The following is a 24,835-nucleotide window of genomic DNA, read 5'->3' as shown; positions in this document are numbered from 1 at the left end:
ACTTATGACTGGTTTTGTGGTCCAGGGTCACAAATATTTACAAACTGTTAATCAACCAAACTATTTAGACACACAATGACATCAAGAATCAGCAAATGAAACCCAATGGTGACAATCAACCAAAAAAAAGCTTCATGCTGCAATGTACAGTATATGCAGGGTATCAATATAGTACAAAACTCATCCATGACTCCCAAAAATGCATTGCGGTTTATCTGAATTAGTTTGATGTTTGTCACGATTGTATAGTTTTGTGTGATGAATGTTGATGTCAAAGTGTGCCATTAAAATTTTAAGTTTATTTTGTCTCAGTAGGCTACTTGTACATTTACTGTACTCAAACCAGTCATTTATGTCTCAATATTCTTTTAAACAACTTCTTCATTTTATTACTTTATTACTGACAATTGTCTTAAACAACTGGAGCTTTTTTAAACAATCTCTGTCTTTATCTTTGTCTTTTTACAACACTATTACACCACTGAAAGAGAATTAACTTAATAAAAGTAAAGGATCAAATGTTCCACTTAAGCAAACACTGATCACGTACAATAATGGTGTTTTTTCAACTAATTGCAGGTGCAAAAGTGACATTAGCCGGTGTTCTGTCGAATTGTCCTACCCTGTCAGATTTTCCTACCGCAGGGCAAAATTTAATATAATCTAAACCAGATCGACAAAATAATCAGGTAAAATGATTTTACAATGTAAAATACCCTGTCAAATAGTCCTACCAGTTTAAAATAAACATTAAAAAGTTTACAGCGCAATACCCTATCAAATTGTACTACCAGTATTAAATAAAGAAGTAGAATGACTTTATAGCGCAAAAAAATGGTGGGATAATCTGATGGATAGGATGAAATTTCAGGACACCTGGGTAGGGTTGCACCAGCCATTCCTAAATTCTTTCTTAAATGAGAACGTAAAGTCCTCACTAGAGGCTTAGGTCGTTTTCACACATGTGGATCGATTGCTTTGTTCCGAAATCGGGGGTTAAATCGCTACAGTGTTGTAATTTATTTTAGTTCAGATCGTGTTCACAAGGCAATATTTCCAAACGGACCAAACTTTGTTAATGCAAGGCATGTGCGAGTAAACTCTCCTTCTTTTGGTCAGAGTGCATCTGTTTATTTTCTGGGATTCCGCTCAAAGATGTCATCCGTCAGGATTTGTCCTTTTCTTCCCCTGAACTGCCTGTCTTACGAAGCGCATCTCTAATATGAATATATTGTTGACTGAGTTTCTTTGCCTTCGCGCGGCACTGTTCAACCGACCGATTAAAGCCAGGGTTCGAATTGAGGGGGGGCTGGGGCGGTCCCGGACCCCTCATTAGCCTTAAGGCACCTCTCACAAGGTCTAAAATAGTGAACTTGGGGGGTCCCCTGGTTTTTCATTAAAACTAGACAACTAAAAACACAAAATTATATTTTTTGTCAAATTATCATGCTAAAACAAAACACTTTTGTCCATTATTTGTACAAATTTCATAAAATTAAAATGTCATTTTTATCTGAAAAATCCATGCTTTTTTGATTTAAACTTATTTTACACAACATAATAACGGTAAAAAATATGTTTATTAAATAGAATACTATCTAATTATGAATAACATAAAAGGTATTAAATATTTCAAATTAAACAAAATTAATAAACAAATGCTAATTAAAAACAATACAGCATAATAAAATCATAATAAATGACATGTTATACGCGATTTCATTTTACTAACCTTCAATAAAATAAAAAGATATTTTTATTTTGACATGCACAACACAGGCAGATGGATACACACGGGGGCACGCAGTGATTCTGCTATTTTATTCCTACAGTTACTCCTGACGGGAGACTAAATATTTAGTTTCTACGTAACGATACGCTTCAACTAAGTTGAATGGTGCATCTCAAAAATATTTAGTAGTGCATAAGTTGTAACTTAGTACCGTTTTAAGTCAAAACTAGGCTAAGTTGTAATTTATGCACAGCTGGTGCAACCGGCCCCAGGTTTCCATGTGTTTTTACGTTCGTTTGTGGTTTTTCTTAATATGAATAATGGGAGATGGAAACGCATTTGCAGAATAAATTCTGACGTAGCGAAAATTAAAGCCACGAGATTAAACGGCTTTTGTTCATGGAAAAGTCCTGTAATCAGGCACGTGCAAAGGGGGGTGCTTTGGGGGCTTGAGCCCAGGCCCTTTTTCTTCCTTGAGAGAAAGTGCCCTTTTTCTGGGATTTTTTTATTAATGGATATATGTATGTGCGTATGTGTTTCTATTTGTGCACGGCTTTCCCTGGCAAACCATTAGAAAATGTCTGGTCAGGTTGGGAAATGTTGAGAGTTCCGATGCCTTTCTCCCATCCGCGTCTCCACGCAGGCGCGCAGGCACACATAGCGCGCACGCGCAGCACAGCTGTGCGTGTAGCACGTTTGGCACATCAGGCAGAGAGCCGCAGAAATGAAGCCCTCCCTCCTTTCCAGTAGGGTTTGTCTTGGTGTGGAGGTGAGTGGTGATGAACATGTGCTTACATGTGCTTTCGAATTCACACCTAATTATCCAAAAGACAAACTGCAAATATTGTTTTGCTAACATCCATCACTTTCAAGCCAGCGCCATGTACTGTCTGGCCGGCCATCCAGCTGGCGCCATGTACTGTCTAACCGGCCTTCCAGCCGGCGCCATGTCCTGTCTAGCCGGCCTTCCAGCCGGCGCCATGTCCTGTCTAGCCGGCCTTCCAGCCGGCGCCATGTGCTGTCCAGCCGGCCCTCGAGCCGGCGCCATGTCATTGTTTGGACTTTTTTTTATGTATCGTGTTTTTGCCATGTCTTGTATTGTTTTGGTTTTTGTCACAGTCTGTCTTGTCTTGTTTGTGCCTTTTGGAGCGTCAGGATATCGCTCCTTAAGGCGGGGGTTCTGTCGTGATTCTGCCTCATCTTGTCATGTCTTTCTTGATCTTGTGGCAGAATAACGGCAGGATCCCTTGTTATGTGTGGAGAGAGTCATTTTGACCCTTTCGGCCTTCGATACCCTCTCCGGTCCTTGTCTGTGTTCCCGCCCTTTTGTATCCCTTGTTATTGGTTGTTAATTAGTTCATGCCCCACACCTGTTCCCCTTTGATTTGTCCCTTTAATTAATGCCCCTGCGTCCTCTGTCTTGTGCTGAATCATTGTACTGTGTCGTGTTTTGTGTGGGTGAGTTCTTGTCCTGTTAGTGTAGTTAGTCTTTTGTAATATGTAGTAGATGTTATTTTTTAGTCTTGTTTAGTGTAGTTAGTCTTTGTCCTTTTGATACCCTTGTTTTACTCCCCCTTGGATTTTTGTTTTGTGTGTTTTATTATTTATTAAACGTCTATGTTAACCCCTTACCCGCTGTCTGCGTTTGGGTCCTCTCTCCTTGTCTCACCACCCCCAGAATCATGACAGTATATCATTGGCATACATGCTAACTTGATGGAGAAACGACAGCTGAATACAGTCAAATTAATAACGTCATCAGAATCGCCTCATTGATATGTAAACCAGGCATTAAGTAATTAAAATGTGCTATCTTGCATACATTTGTCAGGCAATTCAGATGAACAGGATAAACAAAATAACTAAAGCATACCACCAGTTATTAGTTAATATGACTTACATCAAGAGTCTTTTCCCTTGAAATGTTATGTTTACATATGCAGATATATTCCGGGGGCGGAGTCCGTCATGCAAATTTCATTTGCCAATTTTCATTGGCCTTTTCTAAGTAGTCGGAAGCGATTGGTTCTCAGGGACGAACCCCATCTGTCGGTTCGACACAACGTTTCGTTCCCTCCATCAGGGAACCGAGGTTACATCCGTAACCGAGACATTTTTATTTTTTTGCCCAGTGGCTATTTTGGCTGTTCCATTAAGATATCTTCACAGGGAACAGACCTTGATTTAATGTGTTGAAACTATATGTCATTTTCATATATGCTTTTGGCAGACACTTTTATCTTTTAAATTGTGTCCATTGAGCATTTGTTGTCACATCATTAGGTCCTTGTTGACTTTTGTAAATGAATATATACTACAGTATATCTTTCTTGTTTTCTTCATCACCCTCAGGCTAACCTGGCAGTGCAGGAGAACAAGCTGGCCATAGCTAATGCAGACCTCCAGAAAGCTCAAGCTGAACTGGATGCCAAACAGGCAGAGCTGGATGTAGTTCGGGCTGAGTATGAAAAAGCCATGATTGAGAAACAGGTACTGTAACCACTATTTCAAATCAATATGTCACATCTAAATTTATGTTTAAATAGGGTCGAACTAGATGAGTAAAACTAAATGAAACCCCTCAAAGTTGAGCATTTTATGGATAAATCACTGACAGAACTCTCATTCATTATTTCATCCCCCTACAGCAGGAGTCTTCAACTAAAATTGCTTGAGGTCCAGTAAACGAACCCTCCTTACCAGCCGAGGTCCGGACAATTAAATACCAAAAAATATGAATAGATGGTTTTTCATATCTCTACAGTGGTATAACAATGTCTGACAACAATATAATGAAGTAAACTGTGCAAAATGCCCTAATCTCTAAACCTGCACTGAACATACATTCATTTCAACATTAACAACTTTAAACGAAAACTAAAGTGTTGTTTTCTGCTGAACTGAGATGAACAAATAGCAGCATCAAGTTGTGACTGAGCATCCTCTGATAACATTTCAGCTCTTCTGGTGGCTGTTGCAGCTGAAAGGGGGGTTTGTTTAATATTTTATTTTGGTTCATGTCTTTATTTTCCTTCTAAAAGTGTTTCACACGCAGCCTCCATGCACTCTTTTACTATTTCCCCATCAGTAAAGGGCTTGTTATGTTTTCCTAAGATCCGAAGATAGTGAACATTCATATGCTGGTTGTTGGGCGGTAAGTGAGTGAGGTAGGACCCGTGTAGATCGCTCCTACTGGGCTTTGAGCTAATATATTTTCCGTGTCTTTACCTCAGACTGCTGCGGGCAAGTTGTCATAGTGTCTATGTCTAGTTTCATAATGCCGTTTAAGGTTTCCACTTTTGAAAACCGCAACAGACTCCGATGAGAAACCGGTCTCGTGCATCTTGCTGCAGGAAGAATAAATGCAAATCTCTCGACCCATTCATCTCGCAAAACATGGTTTTCAGCGTCAACTTTTGAAAAGGACATTGTTTTTCAGTTACATCTGTCTGCGCGCTGGGGCAGCGAGTCTGTCTCGGCTCTCTTCACTCCACGACGTCGACGTCTGAACGTAGCAACAATGCGCATATGTTAACTGTCTGTGGCGCCGTAGCACCCAAACTGCTACTGAGCGGACCTTGATGTGCCTGGTATACATTTGATTGCATTAGAAAATAATGTTAGGCGTTCATTTATTTATTATGTCAAAAGGCTTTGAGGTCTGGACAGACGCATCTCGCGGTCCGCATTCGGACCGGAGTCCGCTAGTTGGTGACCCCTGCCCTACAGTATGTTCCACTGTGACCCAAAGAAAATGAACCTCAATCTGTTATCACTCTAATTTTGCTGAGAAAATGGTGGATCAGCTGTTATTAGCGCACCGAGTAAATACCAAATCGCTCATTTGCATTTTCGCATAAAATTGAATGTAATCAGCAGTTTTATAAAGCTAAAACCATCTTGCAGATGAATCATTCAGTATTTACTCGATGTGCTCCTGCAAAATTGACACTGGCTTTAGAAATGGGTCACAGTAAACACCAATGTTCCATTTCACAATGTATAATGAGTCTTCCTAACATTTCCTGAATGAGTTGATAATTGTGTGATTAACGGCCTCTGAGCTTCATGTTGATGTACGTCAACCCTGATCGTACCTTGGAGAACAGATGCTGACGTACCAACGATTAAATAAACATCCCAATTGACTTTAAAACTGTCATTACTTTCCCTAATGCAGTGATTGACGATTACTATACAGTGTGGTCATCGCTACATCTGATGCATGATGCAGTTTTTATATTAGGTACAATTCACAGTTTTCCACAAAAGCATAAAAAATAGGCCACCCAAAACTGAAAATTCTGTTATATATTGTATATTTGTTCTTACTTGGAACACAAGTCAATACATTTTAAAGACTTGTAGAGCTCAGTCTTTTCATTGCAGTTATAGTCATTGAGGACTTGAGACTTTTAAGCTTAAATAAAAAAAGAGAGAAAAATTATTCTAAAAATAGCTCTGTGGATGAACGTCTTACTGATGAAAGAAACAACTTTTACTGTGAAAGAAATCATGTTTAACATATAATTCAAAACTAAGGTTTAGATGAACTATTTGATTAAAAACAACATTTCTTTTGTTAAGTTGTATTACTTATGTCACAAATACAAGCCGAAGCATGTATGAGTAAATGTAAACAAGTACACAACAGCATGGAGACAGAAGTATTATTATTGAACACTATCATCTCTGTTGTTTCTCTCATAGACACTGCTGGAGGATGCAGAGCGCTGTCGACACAAGATGCAGACCGCCTCCAGTCTGATCAGTGGCCTGGCAGGAGAGAAGGAGCGATGGACTCAACTCAGCAAAGAGTTCGCTGCTCAGACCAAACGTCTAGTTGGTGTGTTTGACATTAAACCTTCAGGCAGTTTTTCCACAATTTTATTCAGATGAATAACATGATTTGGCTGACTTAATTGTCAGTGATCGGTTTTCAGCCCCAGAAAAGTGTATGCGCTAAAAAGTAGGTCACCAAAAAGTGAAGCTTTGCAGACAGCGTTTCAAGAATTATTTCCTAAAGCTGGAAATCAAAAGAATACGAAATGAAGCTGTGATATTGAAACTTAGCTTTTTTTTGTTCCACAAGCATACAGTACATACAATTATGTCTTATATTTGTGATATGTGTCTGGTGGATGTGACAGCAAGTGAAGGACTTGAGCTACATCTAGGGATATTTAAAATATCTGAGAGAAAGCAAGAGTATCACAGGGACTTCAGGGACATAGGGAATCTTTAGTTTGTGCTAGAAACTCCAATGCCATAGGTTCATTCTGGCTTTACATAACATGATTCAGAAAGGCCTGGGACACCATTGGTACAAAGCACAAATATACTGTAATGCCGAAAAAATGGCATAGATCAGTGTGTACCAATACAGATCACTTAATGTATTTAAATGTGGGAAATCCTACAAAACACACCAAAGACAAGAAAAACACGTATTTGCACCATATGACCCCTTTAACCACTGCACAGCACCACCCACATCTATACACTGTAAAAAAAATATTTGTAAAATAACGGTAAATTTCTGGCACGCTAGTAATCTACTGTTATTCTACGGTATGAATACTGTGAAGTTGCTTAACAGCTTTTTACTGTATGATAATACTGTATTTTACAGTACTATTATATTTTACAGAAGAATACTGGCAGCAGAGACGCCAGTTATCTTCTGTAATTCTACTGTGTGAATACTGTGAAACTGATTTACAGCTTATTACTGTACAAATGACAAACCGTATTTTCCAGTCTTTTTTTATTTTAAACAGAGATGCCAGCAAAATACTGTAATTCTTTTAATACTTAGTAATTACTTTATAGCCACATTCTGGCAAAAAATATATGAAGTTTTTCTGTAATTATTTCAATTTACAATACACTCTAAAATATGGTGAGGTAAAAACAATCCAATTTGAGTAATTTTGGCAACACTCTTATTCAAAAAGGAACCCCAAAATAGGTTAGACATTTAGTAATTAAATTACTGCAATTAAAACACAGGTAACAGAAATAGGCAAATAATGTGAACATTTATTTATAAGCAAGATCATCCAAAAAAAATAGTATAGGCAATGTAAACATTTTAATGTGAGTAAGAAAAAGTGCAGAAAAAACTCAAACTTGGTATGGCAATTGCATTTAATTATCATTTATTTAATAATGTATAAGAACAAATTCTAGACTACAATCAGCCGTAATAAACACTGTTTTTTGAGAATAAAATATGAATTACAATGAATCGGCAAGATTTTGTGTTTAATGTGTTTATTGTCACTCACTTAAAAACACTCTCGAGTGTTACCCTGATTGTAAGTCACAAGTGTTTTGGATGTGCGAAAACACTCCGACCAAAAAGTCCAGTTTTAAAAGAACCACTTCTTGCTGGAGTCCATTTCAAAGATTTTTAAGGGATTTGAATTTTTTTAGTGCCACGAACAAGTTTATGTCAGGCGCTGCTCACCACAATCACCGGTCCAGTTTTAAAACAACACGCTCCAGTCCGACTGACGCTGCAGTCAGTTTCAAATATCTCTCTTCTCCTCTTAAATGAGTTTTTTTTCTTTTTTCTACATATATTCCAGTCATGAGAACCACGGACAGGCAAACTCGTACTCAAACTCACGTGAAACAACAGCGCCATTGTGCTTCTTCAAAAACAAAGCCCACAATGCATTGTGTAAAACAGTAAAAGCCTGTAATGCATGAATACTGCAGATTACTGCTGAAAATGGCTTGTAAATTAACAGCAGTTGCGTATGATGCCAACTGTTCTCCAGAATGCCTTGCTTTCTGCAGTACATTACCGTTTTAACAGAAAACAGTACTGTCAAAATTTGGCTGTTGTTTTACATTTTTTTACATTCTTTTGCTGCTTGACATTTTCTTAATGTTTTACTCTAATTTTGCATTTCAGGAGATGTGCTGCTGGCCACTGCCTTCCTCTCCTACTCTGGGCCCTTTAACCAAGAGTTTCGCAACCTCCTCCTCAGCGACTGGCAGAGAGAGATGAAGTCCCGCCAGATTCCTTTCAGGACCAATCTGAACCTCACTGAGATGTTGATTGACGCTCCTACAGTAAGTGAATGGAATTTACAGGGGCTGCCCAACGATGACCTGTCCATCCAGAACGGGATTATTGTGACAAAGGCTGCCAGATTTCCCTTGCTGGTTGATCCCCAGACACAAGGAAAGATGTGGATCAAGAACAGAGAGTCCAAGAATGAGCTTCAGGTGAACACTTTTGAAGAATGATGTTTATAGTGATGTCATCGCTGTCTGTACCATTGTCGTGGTTATTTTCGTTCACTAAAACTATCAAAATCATCTCTGTTAACTGAAATGAGATAAAATACAGGCGAAAATATTATTTGAAAAACTTAAAGGGCTAGTTCACCCAAAAATTCAGTCATCATTTACTCACCCTCAAGTTGTTCCAAATCTGTATTAATTTCGTTGTTTTGCTGAACACAAAGAAAGATATCTGGAATAATGTTTGTAGCCAAACAGTTCTGGTGCACTATTGACATAGTAGGGAAAAAAAACGACTATGGTAGTCAATGAACGGTTTGGTTTTCCACATTCTTCAAAAATCTTCTTGTGTGTTCAGCAGAACAAAGAAATGTATACAGGTTTGGAACACCTTGAGGGTGAGTAAATGATGACAGAATTTCCATTTTTGGGTGAACCATCCCATAAAATAAATGAAAATTAGAAATGTTGCCTTAGCAATAAACGTTTAAATAAAAAAGTTTGTTTAGGCACTAAAATAATTAACTGACAACAAATAAAAATTAAACTAAAACTGAAGCTGAAATATAAATAGACGAAAACTGAAATCTACATAATTTAAAATCACAAACAAACTACATAATTTAAACTACAGTCAAACTTGTAACATCTTTTACACTTTTACAACAAAAAAATGAATAAAAAGCGGATAAAATGTACTTTGAATACAAAATCACCTTGCATGAAAGTGTTTGCAAGTGAAGATTTTATATTTTCATGGTTTTATTTACTGAAAGAAATAACTACTTGTAGAATATTTACATGTATACATATTTTAGCGCCAAACATAAACAATCTCTATGCACAATTTTCGTGAACCGATGCATTCACACTAAATACAAATATAAAAGCAACATTTAAATAAATGCAATTTACATAAACATTCTAAATGAACTTATTTAGTAGAATTAATCATCTATATTCAATGTTTCATACTGAATGAGACACAAAAGAGTGTTTAAAAGAGCATGTTAGATTATAACGTCTTGGTTACGGATGTACGACAGAATGTGGTTTGTCTTGAGAACCTATCATCTTCTGAGTATTTAGAAAAGGCCAATGAAAATTGGCGAATGAAATTTGCATGCCGGGCTCCTCCCCGGATGTCTGGGTATAAGAGGGAAGCCGGCGTGCTCATTCATTCACCTTTGGTCTGAGGAGCCTAAAGCATCCTCCCCCGACCGCTGGGGTGGGCGGCCAGTGTTGTGGCATGAGGGACACAACGTCTCGTTCCCTCCATCAGGGAACCGAGGTTACATCCGTAACCAAGACGTTCCCTTTCTGTCGGTCTCTCGATGTTGTGTCGAACCGACAGAATGGGGTTCCTATGGAAAACGCCACAGCACTGAGCCGCGTCACAATCTCTGCGGAGCGACGTTGACTGGCGTGGGCGAGTCAGACGAACACGCTAACGCGAAATTATGACCTTCCAGTGGAGAGGAAGGGGGACCCAGAGCTTTCCACAAAAGTTGGGAAGCCCCCTAACGCCGGCCATCACGGGCGGAGGCCTAATTCTCTAAATGGCGAGAAGCCGCTCCTCTTCCCTGACCTTGCACAGGGTCTGTGCAATGAGGCTCACTGGGGGGAAGGCGTACTTCCTCTTGTCCCGCGGCCAGCTGTGCGCAAGGGCATCCGTACCGAGGGGACCGTCGGACAGGGAGTACCAAAGCGGACAATGGTGGGAGTCCGGGGAGGCAAACAGGTCCACCTGCGCCCGGCCGAACTGCTCCCATATGAGCTGAACCGCGTGAGGGTGGAGTCGCCACTCTCCGCGAGGTGACCACTGACGAGAGAGCTGGTCTGCTGTCTGGTTCAGTTCGCCCGGGATGTGTATGGCTCGCAGGGAGCTGATCACCTGCTGACTCCACAGGAGGAGGCATCGGGCGAGTCGTGTTAGCTGCCGTGAACGAATGCCACCCTGGTGGTTGATATACGCCACGGCAGCTGTGCTGTCCGACCGGACCAACACGTGTCTGCCTTGCACGAAGGGTTGGAACCTCTTCAGCACAAGTAGCACAGCCCACAACTCTAGGCAGTTGATATGCCAATGCAGGCGGGGGCCCGTCCACCGCCCCGCTACTGCGTGCCCGTTGCACACAGCACCCCAGCCCTGAAGGGAGGCATCCGTCGTTACCACGACGGGCCTTGATACCTGCCCTAGGGGGACCCCCTCCCGTAGGAAGGCCATAGACGACCAAGGGGTCAGGGTGCGCCGGCAGAAGGACGTGATGACCATACGCCTGCTGCCGGTGTGCCACGCTCTCCAAGGAACCCGACTCTGTAGCCAGTGTTGGAGCGGTCGCATGTGCATCAACCCGAGGGGGACCACCCCCGCCGAGAATGCCATGTGCCCCAGGAGCCTCTGAAATTGTTTCAGGGAGACCGCCGGCTGCCTGAAATGCTTCAGGCAGCGTAACACTGACCGGGCATGCTCTGTAGTCAGTCGTGCTGTCATGGAGACAGAGTCGAGTTCCATACCGAGAAAGGAGATGCTCTGCGCGGGGGAGAGCTTGCTCTTTTCCCAGTTGACCTGTAGCCCCAACCGATCTAGGTGCCGGAGCACCAGGTCCCTGTGTGTACACAACAGATCTCGCGAGTGAGCCTAGACGAGCCAGTCGTCGAGATAGTTGAGTACCCGCACACCTTCTTCCCAGAGCGGAAGAAGGGTGGCCTCCACGACCTTCGTAAAGACACGTGGAGACAGGGACAGACCGAAGGGGAGGACCCTGTACTGATATGCCCGTCCCTCGAACGCAAACCGCAGGAACGGCCGGTGTCGAGGGAGGATCGAGACATGAAAGTACGCATCCTTCAGGTCGATTGCCATGAACCAGTCCTGACGCCTGACGGACGTCAGGATGCGCTTCTGCGTGACCATCCTGAAAGGCAGCTTGTGTAGGTGCCTGTTCAGAACACGCAGATCCAAGATAGGGCAAACTGAATCGCGTAGCCGAGACGGATCGTCTTCCTCAGCCAGCCTGACAGTCTGGGAAGCTGAGACCAGGCTCCCAGAAACTGTGACAGGGGGACTAGAGGTTTGATCTGCTTCATCGCCCCCACGGAGGGTGGTTCGATGGCTAGCAGTACGGATTCCTTGCCGGGGAGGACCCCTGGGGAGGAGATCGGCTCTGCTGTTTTTCCTGCCTGGCGATTGTCCGGCTAGACGCACTGTCTGTCTGAGAGTGCTGAAGGCTGGTGTTTATACTCAACATTGCGCTTCGCCGTGACGCAACGTCGAGTTGCCGTCCACCGTCGACCAGAGGTAGAGCGAGATCGGTGGCGGTACGGAGTTCCTGCATAACCGTTGGGTCGGTCTTGCCCTCGTGGAGCTCCTTCAACACCTTGGCCTGGTGGACCTGCAGGATGGCCATGGCGTGGAGGGAGGAGGCGGCCTGACCCGCAGCCGTGTAAGCCTTCGACACCAGCGATGCCGAAAACTTACACGCCTTGGATGGGAGTCTAGGCCGAGCCTTCCAGGTGGCCGCTGTCTGTGGGCACAGGTGCACCGCGACAGCACGCTCCACCTGGGGGATCTCGACATAGCCCCTGGCCGCCCCACCATCGAGGGAAGTAAGGGCGACTGAGCCTTTCTGACTGAGCCCCTCACGGCTCGTTCCAGGTCTTACTCAGCTCCTCATGCACCTCCGGGAAATACGGGACCGGCGCTGGGCGCGGCTTGGAGCCGCGCTCAGACCCCAGGTACCACGTATCCAACCGCGAGCGCTGGGGTAAAGGCGGTGCTGTGCACTGCAGCCCAATGCTCGCGGCGGCCCGGAAGAGCATGGTTGACATCTCAATGTCCGCTTCTTCCTGGGCTCGTCCCCCCGGGGGAGGGAGCTCCGAGGAATCGTCGGGGTCGGATGCCAAGAGGTCGCCCTCCGATGCTACGATTGACATCTCATCTTCGTCACGCACTTCCGAGTACGTGGCGGAGGAACAAGACGGGGTAGGACCGTCTTTTAAGGAATGGTCAGACGAGCGAGACGGGGCGTGAACGGTCCGTGAGCCTGTGGCTGGCGGTCTAACGTTCACGGTGATCCCCATATCACCGCCGGTGTTAACCGAAACGGGTGGCAGGGCCGTAGTCACTGCCGTCACGGATCGGGTAACAGACGAGGTGGTAGCTTTACCCATAAAGAATATAGCCACCCATGACCACAACGTCTGGATAGGCATCTTCCCGCAGTGCAGGCAAGATGTATCCACGAAGGCTGCCTCAGCGTGCTGGAGACCCAAACACCTGAGACAGACATCGTGTCCATCCCCTTCCTCAATGAGCGCGTCGCACCCAAGAGAACAGCGGGTTATGCCACGCTGGAGAAATTTGCTCTTTTAGGAAAAAGGAAATATTGCTCAGACACTTCTGGAACTGCCGAGATGCCCAGGGGAAAGTCGCTGCAGGAAGGGACCGTCCGCTGCACCACGTCGTAGATTCCAGCAGAATACCAGCGAAGATCTGGAAGACCAGCGAAGATCTGGAAGATCAGCGAAGATCTGGAGATGCTCATCAGATGCGTAGGCTCTGAAGAACAAAAGGTGAATGAATGAGCACGCCGGCTTCCCTCTTATACCCGGACATCTGGGGAGGAGCCCGGCATGCAAATTTCATTCGCCAATTTTCATTGGCCTTTTCTAAATACTCAGAAGATGATAGGTTCTCAAGACAAACCCCATTCTGTCGGTTCGACACAACGTCGAGAGACCGACAGAAAGGGAACTTCTACTCACTTGCCTATAAGACTGTGCAGCTGATACACATTCAAAAAAAAAAAAAGCTTGTTGTTGCACTTCATCACTGTAGCCCATCACTGGAAAATATAGTTACGTTAGTTCGGCTTTTGCTACTGCTTCATACAGTGCACCAGGCCTCCACAGATTTGAAACTTTTTCTCTTGCACACACAAATCTGATTTATATTCTTGGAAATAGAGTCAATAAGATATGCAAAGCTTGCGTTCATGCATGGTTTCGCTTCAAGAGGTCAGACGCCTCTTTAGAGGCTCCAGAGATAACAGCTTTCTCCAGCAGCAGAACTTGAGCTGGGTCAGTAATGAGGCTTTGATGTTTTCACAGATCACCTCACTCAACCACAAGTACTTCAGAAACCATCTAGAGGACAGTTTATCATTAGGCCGCCCGCTGCTGATTGAAGATGTTGGGGAGGAATTGGATCCTGCCCTGGACAATGTGCTGGAGAAGAACTTCATCAAGACTGGCTCTACACATAAGGTATGCAGAAAGGTTCTGAGACCTGACATCATTGTGGTAAACGTACAGTAGTAAATCCATCATTGTGATTAGAATGGGGCTGTCACGAGTGTGGGTGGTGGGTGAGACAACAGACAAGGATACACAGACAGAGGACCCAGTGTCATGGCTCTGCTTCTTTTAGTCATGTTTTTCTTGGTCCTGTAGCAGAGCCATGGCAAAGCCTTTGGTTATGTGTGGAGAGAAACATATTATTGTCCTTTTGACAATAATATGCCTTCTCTCCAGTGTCTCGTCATTGGCCCCACCCCTCTCGTTTCCTTGTTTTCTTTCCCTGAGTGTCTTATGTTCCACACCTGCCCTCGTTCGTTATCCCTCGTTTGTCTTCCCTTTAAATACCCTCTTGTTTCTTTGTCCTGTGCTCGTGGATTGTCTTATGGATATGTTCTGTGCACTGTGTATGATTGCTTCGTGTTCCTGCCCGTGTCATTTATTCAAGTAAGTTTAGTCAGTGTATCTTTGTCTAGTGTTGTCTTAGTTTAGTTTATTTAGTGAGTGTTCCTGATTAGTTTGTGTTATTATATTCCCCGTGTTGTTGTGTTTTACCCCCTCGTGGGTTTTTGTTTTGTTTTGTTTATTATTTGTAAAATTAATAAATCTGTTAACCCCTTCATTGCCACTGCCTGCCTGCAATTGGGTTCTCTTCCACGCCAGCCTTGACAGAATCCATGAGCCACCCCAGAACCCAGCAGGCAGCAGTATGAACACTGGACGGTCCCACCTAGCTCACCTCCTCTGCGGACTTCGCCAGGGAAGCGAGAGTGTGGATGAGTATGTGGAGAGGTTCCTGGATGTCGCTGAGAATGGCTTCTTTGGGGAGGAGGAGCTGGCAGTGCTGTTCAACTCCGGTCTCAGGAATCCACTCTCAAGGGCGGAGATGAGGGCATTGAGGCCGTTGGACTTCGACGCCTTGTGGCTATCCGCCGCAGAGCGGTTAGAGTCCACGGTCTCAACAAGTGCCCGCTACCCATCTCCGTTGGTCACGATCCCTGAGGGTGGTTCCCTGCAGATCGGGGTTGTGGGCATCGCCACGCCATCCCCCTCACTCTCGGCAGCCTCTCCACCATCCACCAGCCTCGTGGGCAAGCGGGGGAGGTGAGCGTCCTGGGGATCCACCTCCGAGGAGTCCCAGCCGGAGCCAGCCGTGCCTTATACCTCCTTCCATCACCCGACCACCAGCCGGGTGGCTCGGTGGAAGAAGAAGAGGCAGCGGCGGGCAGCGTGGACTCCAAACCAGCCGGTGCAGCCGGCGTCCAGTCTTGTGTCCAGTCCTTTGTCCAGTCATGTGTCCAGCCTGGTGATCCAGCCGGCGTCCAGTCCGGTGGTCCAGCCGGTGCAGCCGGCGTCCAGTCCGGTGGCGCAGCCGGAATCCAATCCGGTGCAGCCGGCGTCCAGTCCGGTGGCGCAGCCGGAATCCAGTCCGGTGCAGCCGGCGTCCAGCCCGGTGATTCAGCCGACGTCCAGCCCGGTGATCCAGCCGGCGTCCAGTCCGGTGATCCAGCCGGCCTTCCAGCCAGCGTCAAGCCCTGTCCAGCCGGCCTTCCAGCCGGCGTCAAGCCCTGTCCAGCCGGCCTTCCAGCCGGCGTCATGCCCTGTCCAGCCTGCCTTCCAGTCGGCGTCAAGCCCTGTCCAGCCGGCGTCAAGCCCTGTCCAGCCGGCCTTCCAGCCGGCGTCAAGTCCTGTCCAGCCGGCCTTCCAGCCGGTCCCTGGGAAACTCCCAGGGCCAAAGACTGTCCCCCCCAGGACATCCCCCACAGAATCCCCCAGGACTCCGCGCCCTCGAGCGCAGCCGGGGAATAAGACTGTGCCTCCCCTGAACTCTTGTTTGGTCCCACCCCCCCTCCCATGTTTGTTATTTTTACTGTCCCACCCAAGTCCCATTATTGTTTTGTCGTGTCTACCTCTGATTTTGTTCTCCATGTTTTGTCTGTTCTTGTCACTGTCTCAGTCGGTCTTGTCTCGTCCGTCTACCCCTTGGTGAGCATCTGGAGGTGCTCATTAAAGGGGGGGCTTCTGTCATGGCTCTGCTTCTTTTAGTCATGTTTTTCTTGGTCCTGTAGCAGAGCCATGGCAAAGCTTTTGGTTATGTGTGGAGAGAAACATATTATTGTCCTTTTGACAATAATATGCGTTCTCTCCAGTGTCTCGTCATTGGCCCCGCCCCTCTCATTTCCTTGTTTTCTTTCCCTGAGTGTCTTATGTTCCACACCTGCCCTCGTTCGTTATCCCTCGTTTGTCTTCCCTTTAAATACCCTCTTGTTTCTTTGTCCTGTGCTCGTGGATTGTCTTATGGATATGTTCTGTGTACTGCGTATGATTGCTTCGTGTTCCTGCCCGTGTCATTTATTCAAGTAAGTTTAGTCAGTGTATCTTTGTTTAGTGTTGTCTTAGTTTAGTTTATTTAGTGAGTGTTCCTGTTTAGTTTGTGTTATTATATTCCCCGTGTCGTTGTGTTTTACCCCCTCGTGGGTTTTTGTTTTGTTTTGTTTATTATTTGTAAAATTAATAAATCTGTTAACATGGACGTTTAATAAAATAAAACACAAAATACAAAACAAAGACCCACGTGGGGGTAAACAGAGGGAACAAGAACAAGACTAACTAAACTGACAAGACTAGACTAATAACATATCACATAACTACAAAATAAACCAGACTAACTAAAAGACAGGAACTCAGCAACTCACCCACACGACAAACGCAACACGGTGTAATGACCCGACACAAGACAGAGAACACAGGGGCATTAAATAAATGGACAAATCAAAGGGGAACAGGTGTGGGGCATGAACTAATAAACAACCAATAACGAGAGATACAAAAGGGCGGGAACAGAGATGCCACACCGGAGAGAGGGAGTATATGGAATGCCAAAACTGTCTCTCTATCAGGTTCTATCATGGTTCTGCCACTAGGTCAAGAAAAGCAAGACAAGGTGGGGCAGAACCATGACAGGGGCTCCTTAAAAGAAATGATTTGTGGTTATTTGTGTATTATTCACTATTGAAGAAAACATACTTGCTAAACACTTGCTAAGATGGGCTGGGCGAAATATCTTATGCGAAATATCTTATCTTATCTTATCTTATCTTATGCGATTCTTATGCTCTCTGTAGCCAGGTTTCCATTACAGATTTGCGCAAAAATTTAAGCGCTGCTCTCTAAATGTCCATTAAAACAATATCGTGGAATGACTGCATTTCCATTAATGATTTTATGCGATTATAGTGTATTTTGATTCTTCTCGTGATAAGTCATTCTGGCCGTTCTTCTTTGTACGTTTTATGGCAGGTTGCAAACCAACTTTAGTGCCACCTACTGTGATGAAAGAGTGAAGAGAAATGTCTATATTTCCTTATATATTTTCATATTACCTCGCTGTTCCCAATAAATCTCCATACTGCACTCACTCGTTTTCCTGCATTTGGGCCATCATATAAGATATTACTTAATGTGAATTCCTTACATCCTATCTTTCCAAATGTTCTGCCAAAACATACCGCGAATGGTCATGTAACTTTTTTATATGACATGTGACTTGTAAATACGACGAAAAGTGTTTCCATTGCAGTTTTGCGAAATATGCCTTTATCGTATTGCCTGAAAAAACACCTCATGCGAGCGTGAGAACTTGTTTGCGATACATGGAAGTTTTTGCGAAATTGACGTGTTTCCATTCCATTTCAATTTGCGTATTTTGAAGGGTAATGGAAACCTTGCTAGTTTCTCAATGAATTACGGTTAAATGCCGCCACATCCGATAGCCAGAGGGCGCGTCTTGCACCGTCCGGCCTGCAGCCCCCCCCCATTCCTGGAGAGGAAGTCGGCCACAACCATTCGCGCACCCGGCCTGTGGACCACCTGGAACTTAAAAGGCTGTAGCGCCAGATACCAACGGGTGATCCTGGCGTTGGTATCTTTCATGCGGTGGAGCCACTGCAGGGGAGCGTGGTCCAAACAGAGGGTGAATTCCCGGCCCAGGAGGTAGTATCTAAGGGTGAGAACGGCCCATCTGATGGCTAAACATTCTTTTTCGATGGTGCTGTACTTAGTCTCTCTCTTTGAGAGCTTGCGGCTAATGTACAGCACCGGCCGTTCCTCACCCCCCACCTCCTGTGCCAGGACGGCACCCAGCCCCCTGTCCGACGCGTCAGTCTGCAACAAGAAAGGGAGAGAAAAGTCAGGAGAGTGTAAGAGCGGCCCGCCACACAGGGCAGCCTTCACTTGGGAAAACGCCTGCTGGCACTGCTCTGTCCATTGGACCGGATCTGGTGCCTCCTTTTTAGTAAGATCAGTCAGCGGGCTGGTGAGGTCCGAATAGTTGGGCACAAACGTCTGTAATATCCCGCCAGCCCCAGGAACTGTCTTACCTCCTTTTTGGTCTTTGGTCTTGCCCGTGCCCCAAGTGGAAGCCCAGATACCTAACCTCCACCCGCCCAACCGCGCACTTCTTCGGGTTGGCCGTGAGACCGGCCGCCCTCAGCGCTCCCAGAACCGCCCTCAAGTGTTGGATATGCCGCTGACAGTCGTTGCTATAAATTATGATATCATCTAGATAAGCAGCGGCATATGCCGTATGGGTTCGGAGGATACGGTCCATGAGGCGCTGAAAGGTGGCCGGCGCTCCGAACAAGCCGAACGGAAGTGTCACGAATTGGTGTAATCCGAACGGCGTGGTGAAGGCAGTTTTTTCCTTAGATAATGGCGATAGGGGGATCTGCCAGTACCCTTTCGTTAAGTCCAATGTCGAATAAAAACGAGCCGTGCCTAGCCGGTCCAGTAATTCGTCGACCCGTGGCATTGGATAGGCATCGAACTTCGATACCGCGTTCACTTTGCGATAATCCACATAGAACCTGACCGAGCCGTCCGTCTTGGGAACCAAAACTATCGGGCTCGCCCAGTCACTGTTGGATTCTTCTATTACCCCCATCTCGAGCATTGCTGCTAATTCCGTCTGAACCACATGTTTCTTGTACTCAGGTAAACGATATTGCCGGCTATGAACTACTACGCCCGGCACCGTCTCGATATAGTGCTGAATGAGTTTCGTGCATCCCGGTAGGGGCGAGAACACGTCTGCGAATTCCGCCTGCAACCTGGCTATATCCGAGAGCTGGGAGGGTGAGAGGTGATCTCCTCCCGGAGCCAGAGCGAGTGATTGTGGTTTTATATTCGCTTCTGGTCCCAGATCATCCTCTCCACTAATTACCATCGCCAGCATCACTGGTTCCACCTCCTGCCATTTTTTAAGGAGATTGAGGTGGTAAATTTGACGTGCCCTGCTCCTATCTGACCGCACTACCTCATAATCAAGATCTCCCACTTGCCGTGTGACCTTAAACGGCCCTTGCCACTTCGCTAGTAATTTGGAACTCGAGGTGGGGAGTAATACAAGCACTTTTTCTCCCGGTGAAAATTTCCGGACGTTGGTTCCCCTGTTATACAGCCAGCTCTGTTTATCCTGGGCCTGTAACAAATTCTCCATAGATAGCCGCCCCAGTGTATGGAGTTCTCAGGTCCAGGACATGTTGAATTTCGTTTTTGCTGTTGGAGGGTCCGTCCTCCCAAGTCTCTCTCAGGACGTCCAAAACCCCTCGGGGCTGGCGTCCAAAGAGAAGCTCAAAGGGGGAAAACCCCGTGGAGGCTTGCGGGACCTCTCGCACAGCAAATAAGAGGGGTTCTAACCATTTATCCCAATTTTTGGCGTCCTCGTGTACAAACTTACGAATCATGGTTTTTAACGTGCGATTAAACCGTTCTACCAGCCCGTCTGTTTGAGAGTGAAAGACGCTGGTACGGACCGATTTAATGCCCAATAATTCATACAGCTCGCGTATCGTGCGCGACATGAACGCCGTGCCTTGATCCGTGAGGATCTCCCGGGGGATCCCCATGCGGGAGATGATGCGAAACAGTGCCTCCGCCACACTCTTAGCGGAGATGCTGTGGAGCGGCACTGCCTCGGGATATCGGGTTGCATAATCCACCAAGACTAATGCAAATCGATGTTCTCTCGCTGACCGCTCTAATGGCCCGATGAGGTCCATACCAATTCTATTGAAGGGGACCTGCATTAGCGGTAATGGGCGCAACTAGCAAGTGTTTTTGCTAGTTTCAGCCCGACGCAGTTCTCATTTTCCCATCCTGTGCCGTGTTGTTTAAATAGCACATGCATTTGCACTCATTTGTGTGCCCGTGGGCGTGTTGGTTTAAAAAAAGAGGTGTTTTCAGGCGCATTGTTGGCGTGTTGCTATTTTGAGGAACTGATGGCGCAATATTTTTTTGTTATTTATAGAGCGCGTTAGTAGAAAATGCGCCCCTGGGCAGGTCCACAACTCGCTTTCACTTTACTTATTACACAGAGGGAAGCGCAGCAGTACACAAACATGCCAAATATAAAAAATAAATGGAGTACAATGTAAAAGATTATTATTGTGTACATAAAGATAAAAATCCGGCTTGTCCTGTAGCAGATGCGTTTCCTCTCTGGAGAAGCGTTCAGTCTTTGCTCTTGCAAATTCCGCCATGTAAATAGCGAATTTGCCAAGGCGTGAGCGCAATAGGCTCTTAAAGGAAATGAGAGATGAGACTCTGATTGGTTTACTGCACGTTACGCCCAAAAAACACGCATTACTCATTAAGAGAATCGCGACAAGCCGTTTAGACCATGCGCCCGGGTGCGCCGACTGTTTTCCCGTCGTTAAACTAGCAAAAGTGGATTCGGACACACGCCCTAAGTGCACCTGCACCCAGTGTTGCCAGATTGGGTGGACAATTACCAGCCCAAAGGCTCAATAAAACCCGCCCACTGCAACAAAAACCAGCCCAAATTTTAACTGCCAAAATAATGTGATAGAAATGTATTTCAATGTCAATCAACGATGATAATGACCATTTTATCTCCTTAAAACGAACTATGACAAGATGAAAAATTATTATTAAACCAGGAAAACCGGTCAAACGGATCAAATAACATTAAAGAAAGTTAAAAAAATATGACAAATATGTCCAGAAACAACTTCAAAGCAACAGTCAAGACATTAACCAATGACTTGAACCCTCAAACAACACATTTTGTGCAAAAAGTGCCCACTGGGGCATTTGGAAAGCTGAGTAGGCATTTTCCACTCGTTCATGAACTTCATTCACACACCACGGCAGCCAAAAATGTGCAATTCATTGATACATACAACAGAACAAAAAAAGAACAGCAGCAACAATACTGCGCTTACTTTGAGAGTTGCCTTAACATCTGACAGAACTACAGTACGTCTTTCGTGAAGTATATATTGCAGAACATATAATGCAAAATTTAGCAAGTCCAGCAGCTGTCAAGGACGAGTATGATGAACAGAAGTAACTTTAGTAGAATCCCATATTCAGTTAGATTTTTATTAAATCATTCAACTGCTGTGAATTCAGTTATAGTTATATTTACAAAGTCTTCAAGTCGTCTGTCACCACATGTGTAATCCATGTTGTGAGATTTGAGTTACTCTCCCTACCGTGCAACATATATTTGGGCCATTTTGGCATTGCGATCGCTTCAATATAGAAAATCTGGTCCTTTATCGCGCCAAAACCCCATCACTCACGAGCCATCACATGATCTCAACTGTAGATTGATTGACAGGTGAGGTTTCCCTATCCCAGACCTGATTGGTTAAACTGAACGAATAAGGGCTGTGTTAAGGAATAATGTGTTTATGACTGCACTACACATTCTTTTCGAACGTTTTGAAATAACTTGACTAATCAAAAGCAAAGAATAGGCAAGCTGCTTGGGCGGGTTTTTAATTTCATAAGGAGCCCAAATTTTGTCCACCCGCCCAATGCAATTTCTCCGGTCTAACCCATTCAAAAGAAGCCCAATTGGGTCGGGAACCCGCCCAATCTGGCAACACTGCCTGCACCGTGCGCTTTAGACCATGTGCTTAAATCATTAAAATGGGGCCCAATGATTATACCAAAAACGCATCCGTTGCTAGCCGCTCACACGCGAGTGTGACAAAAGAATCTAATAAAGTGAACATATTGAAAATAACCAGACCGAGTCTGTTGTCGAGCTGATTGTTTTGTCACCTCCTAGTGCAGGACAGGACTTTAAGTGACAGTTGTGATTTCTCGGCTGTCTTTCATCTCGTTATCAAATATCCAGCTTCCGTGAAGAAATGACACCGACTGCTTCACACGTTCAAGAAAGAAATAGCGAGCAACAGAGAGTGCTCTGCCTTTGACAGGTTTAACTAGCCGGATCTATTAATACAAACGTGCGAACACCTGATCACACGTTGTTATAGCCGTGATGTTGATGTGGCTTCATCTGTCAAACCGCAATCGTGTGGGGTCTGTTTCCTCTAATTGGCACAGAAATAACATTACCGACTCGCCGCTGAGATAATCAACATATTACAACGTCATAAACACCTTTAATGCTAGAGAGGTCATTAACACTTCTCACCAAAGGTCTTGCGAAAATCCGTCATACTTAAAAACATTGATTTATAGAGTGCCGATCATCCTCTGGTGTGTCTTTACTGTTTGTGGATAAATGAATGATTGAACTTTCATTTTTATTTTCATTGTGATCAGGTAAAAGTGGGAGATAAGGAGGTGGACGTAATGAAGGGCTTCCGTCTCTACATGACCACCAAGCTGCCCAACCCAGCGTACACTCCCGAGGTCAGCGCACGGACATCCATCATCGACTTCACCGTTACCATGCGGGGTCTGGAGGATCAGCTGCTGGGCAGAGTTATCCTCACTGAGAAACAGGTACAGTATGACCCCCTTAGTAAAGCGAGGGTGGAGTTTGACTTTATGATACTGTATGTTGGTTCTAGCAAGGAAGCCAAAAGTGAAATAAACACTGCATCAAAAAGACTGACACGTTTATTTATTAAAGGGATAGTTTAGCCAAAAATGAAAATCCTCCCTCTTGTCGTTCCAAACCTCTCTGTGTCACATTTTATATGTTGAACACAAAAGAAGATATTTTGAAAAATGCTATGCTGTAACCCAGAACATATGTGTTAAAGACTCTTGGGTCAATTGACAGCATAGACCTATAGTATATGTATATATCATGTATTGTAAAGCTGGTAATCTTACTCATAATGTTACCCATCTTCATGGTTTAGTAGTCTGAATGATAAACTCCGGTGGGACATTTAGAGACACACTTTATATAGTTACAGCATGTTTTGCCTTATCGTCAAGATCCCTGCAGCTCTGAACACATCCCAGAGGCATGTTTTTGTGGCAGAGCGGGCGAGAGGGAGACGGTGTTCGGCTCAATTCTCGGTCACTGGACAGAGAGCTTGAATCTCTGTGCAGTTTTATATTGCTGAATTTTCCAATTCGTTCACACAGTTCTCTTTCTGGTCCAGTGATATACTGGTCAATTGTATGTTGACACCATAATCTAAATCCAAATCTATTTCTAGTGCGCTTTATGCACAAGGGCATCGTCACCTAAAAAGGAAAAATCTTTCATCATTTCGTCACTCACTTGTCATTCCAAACCTGTAAGGCTTTCTTTCTTCTTCAGAACACAAAACAAGATAATGAAGAATGTTGGTAACAAAACAACATTGACCCTCATTGGCTTCCATTGTATGAATAATTTCTCAGAATATCTTCTTTCATGTTCCACCGAAGAAAGAGTCATATACAAGTTTTGAGGGTGAAAAAATGATGGCAGGCTTTTTTTTGAGACCATCATTTCAGAGGCTTTTAATGCCCCTTTTGATTCTCAGGTAGTGAAAATGAAAGTGGCATTTAGCGCATGTTCACGACTGAACATTAAACTGTCAATCACGATTTACAGCCTGAAACTTCAGTCCATATGCCATTGTAATAGCGTTCTATTACCTTACCTCACACTAGTGATCCTTCACAGGGAAAAGCATTTTAGACTATTATTATCAAAAGGGTACGTTTAGAGAGCAGGTGGTAAAGGTTCTGGTGGTGAACTGACCGCTTAATATATACATCATCATACATTTTGAAGCTGTTAATGACTTTTAGTCATCATGATTTTGCTTCATGGAACAACAGCAGGCATGTGCAGGGCTGTTATCCTTATTCTTGTTTGTATGTTATGCACAAGACTGCATATTGGCAGGTGCTGCATAGTTATGTATTTAAAGGAACAGTTCACCCAAAAATGAGAATTCTGTCATGAACTACTCACTCTCTAGTTGTTCTAAACCTGTATAAATTTCTTTGTTTTGATGAACACAGAGAAAGATATTTGGAAGAATGCTTGTAACCAAACAGTTCTTGGGCCTCACTAGCCGGGTTTACATCCAAAGTTGCGGATTTAGCTTATGCGCAAAATTGGAATATCGCAAAAAACATTTTCGAATAAGCAACGTTTCCATCCAACTAGTCAACCGTCACTTCCTAATAAACTGCTACTAAATATCAATAAGAAAAGTAAGGGAAGCCACTGAATATAATAATTGTCATATATAATTGCGCAAGCCGACGATTACGAAACACAATAAATGCGGTGCTTTTGTGGATGCC

The 24,835-nt window shown here is 44.6% G+C and overlaps 1 protein-coding gene across 1 annotated transcript in view; it reads left to right on the top strand.

Moving 5' to 3' along the window:
- dnah5 (dynein, axonemal, heavy chain 5) overlaps positions 1–24,835 on the top strand; it is a 186,372-nt gene that overhangs the window by 116,122 nt on the left and 45,415 nt on the right. Inside the window, exons 62-66 of the mRNA XM_057339812.1 lie at positions 4,085–4,222; positions 6,443–6,578; positions 8,658–8,974; positions 14,105–14,260; positions 22,895–23,077. Coding sequence (XP_057195795.1) covers positions 4,085–4,222; positions 6,443–6,578; positions 8,658–8,974; positions 14,105–14,260; positions 22,895–23,077 — 930 coding nt within the window. The remainder of the gene's footprint in view (positions 1–4,084; positions 4,223–6,442; positions 6,579–8,657; positions 8,975–14,104; positions 14,261–22,894; positions 23,078–24,835) is intronic.

The sequence above is a fragment of the Triplophysa rosa genome, linkage group LG8, assembly GCF_024868665.1.
Source record: "Triplophysa rosa linkage group LG8, Trosa_1v2, whole genome shotgun sequence".
Classification (NCBI taxonomy): Eukaryota; Metazoa; Chordata; class Actinopteri; order Cypriniformes; family Nemacheilidae; genus Triplophysa; species Triplophysa rosa.
Note: the sequence above shows the minus strand (reverse complement) of the source record. Positions and strands in the feature narration are given on the sequence as shown.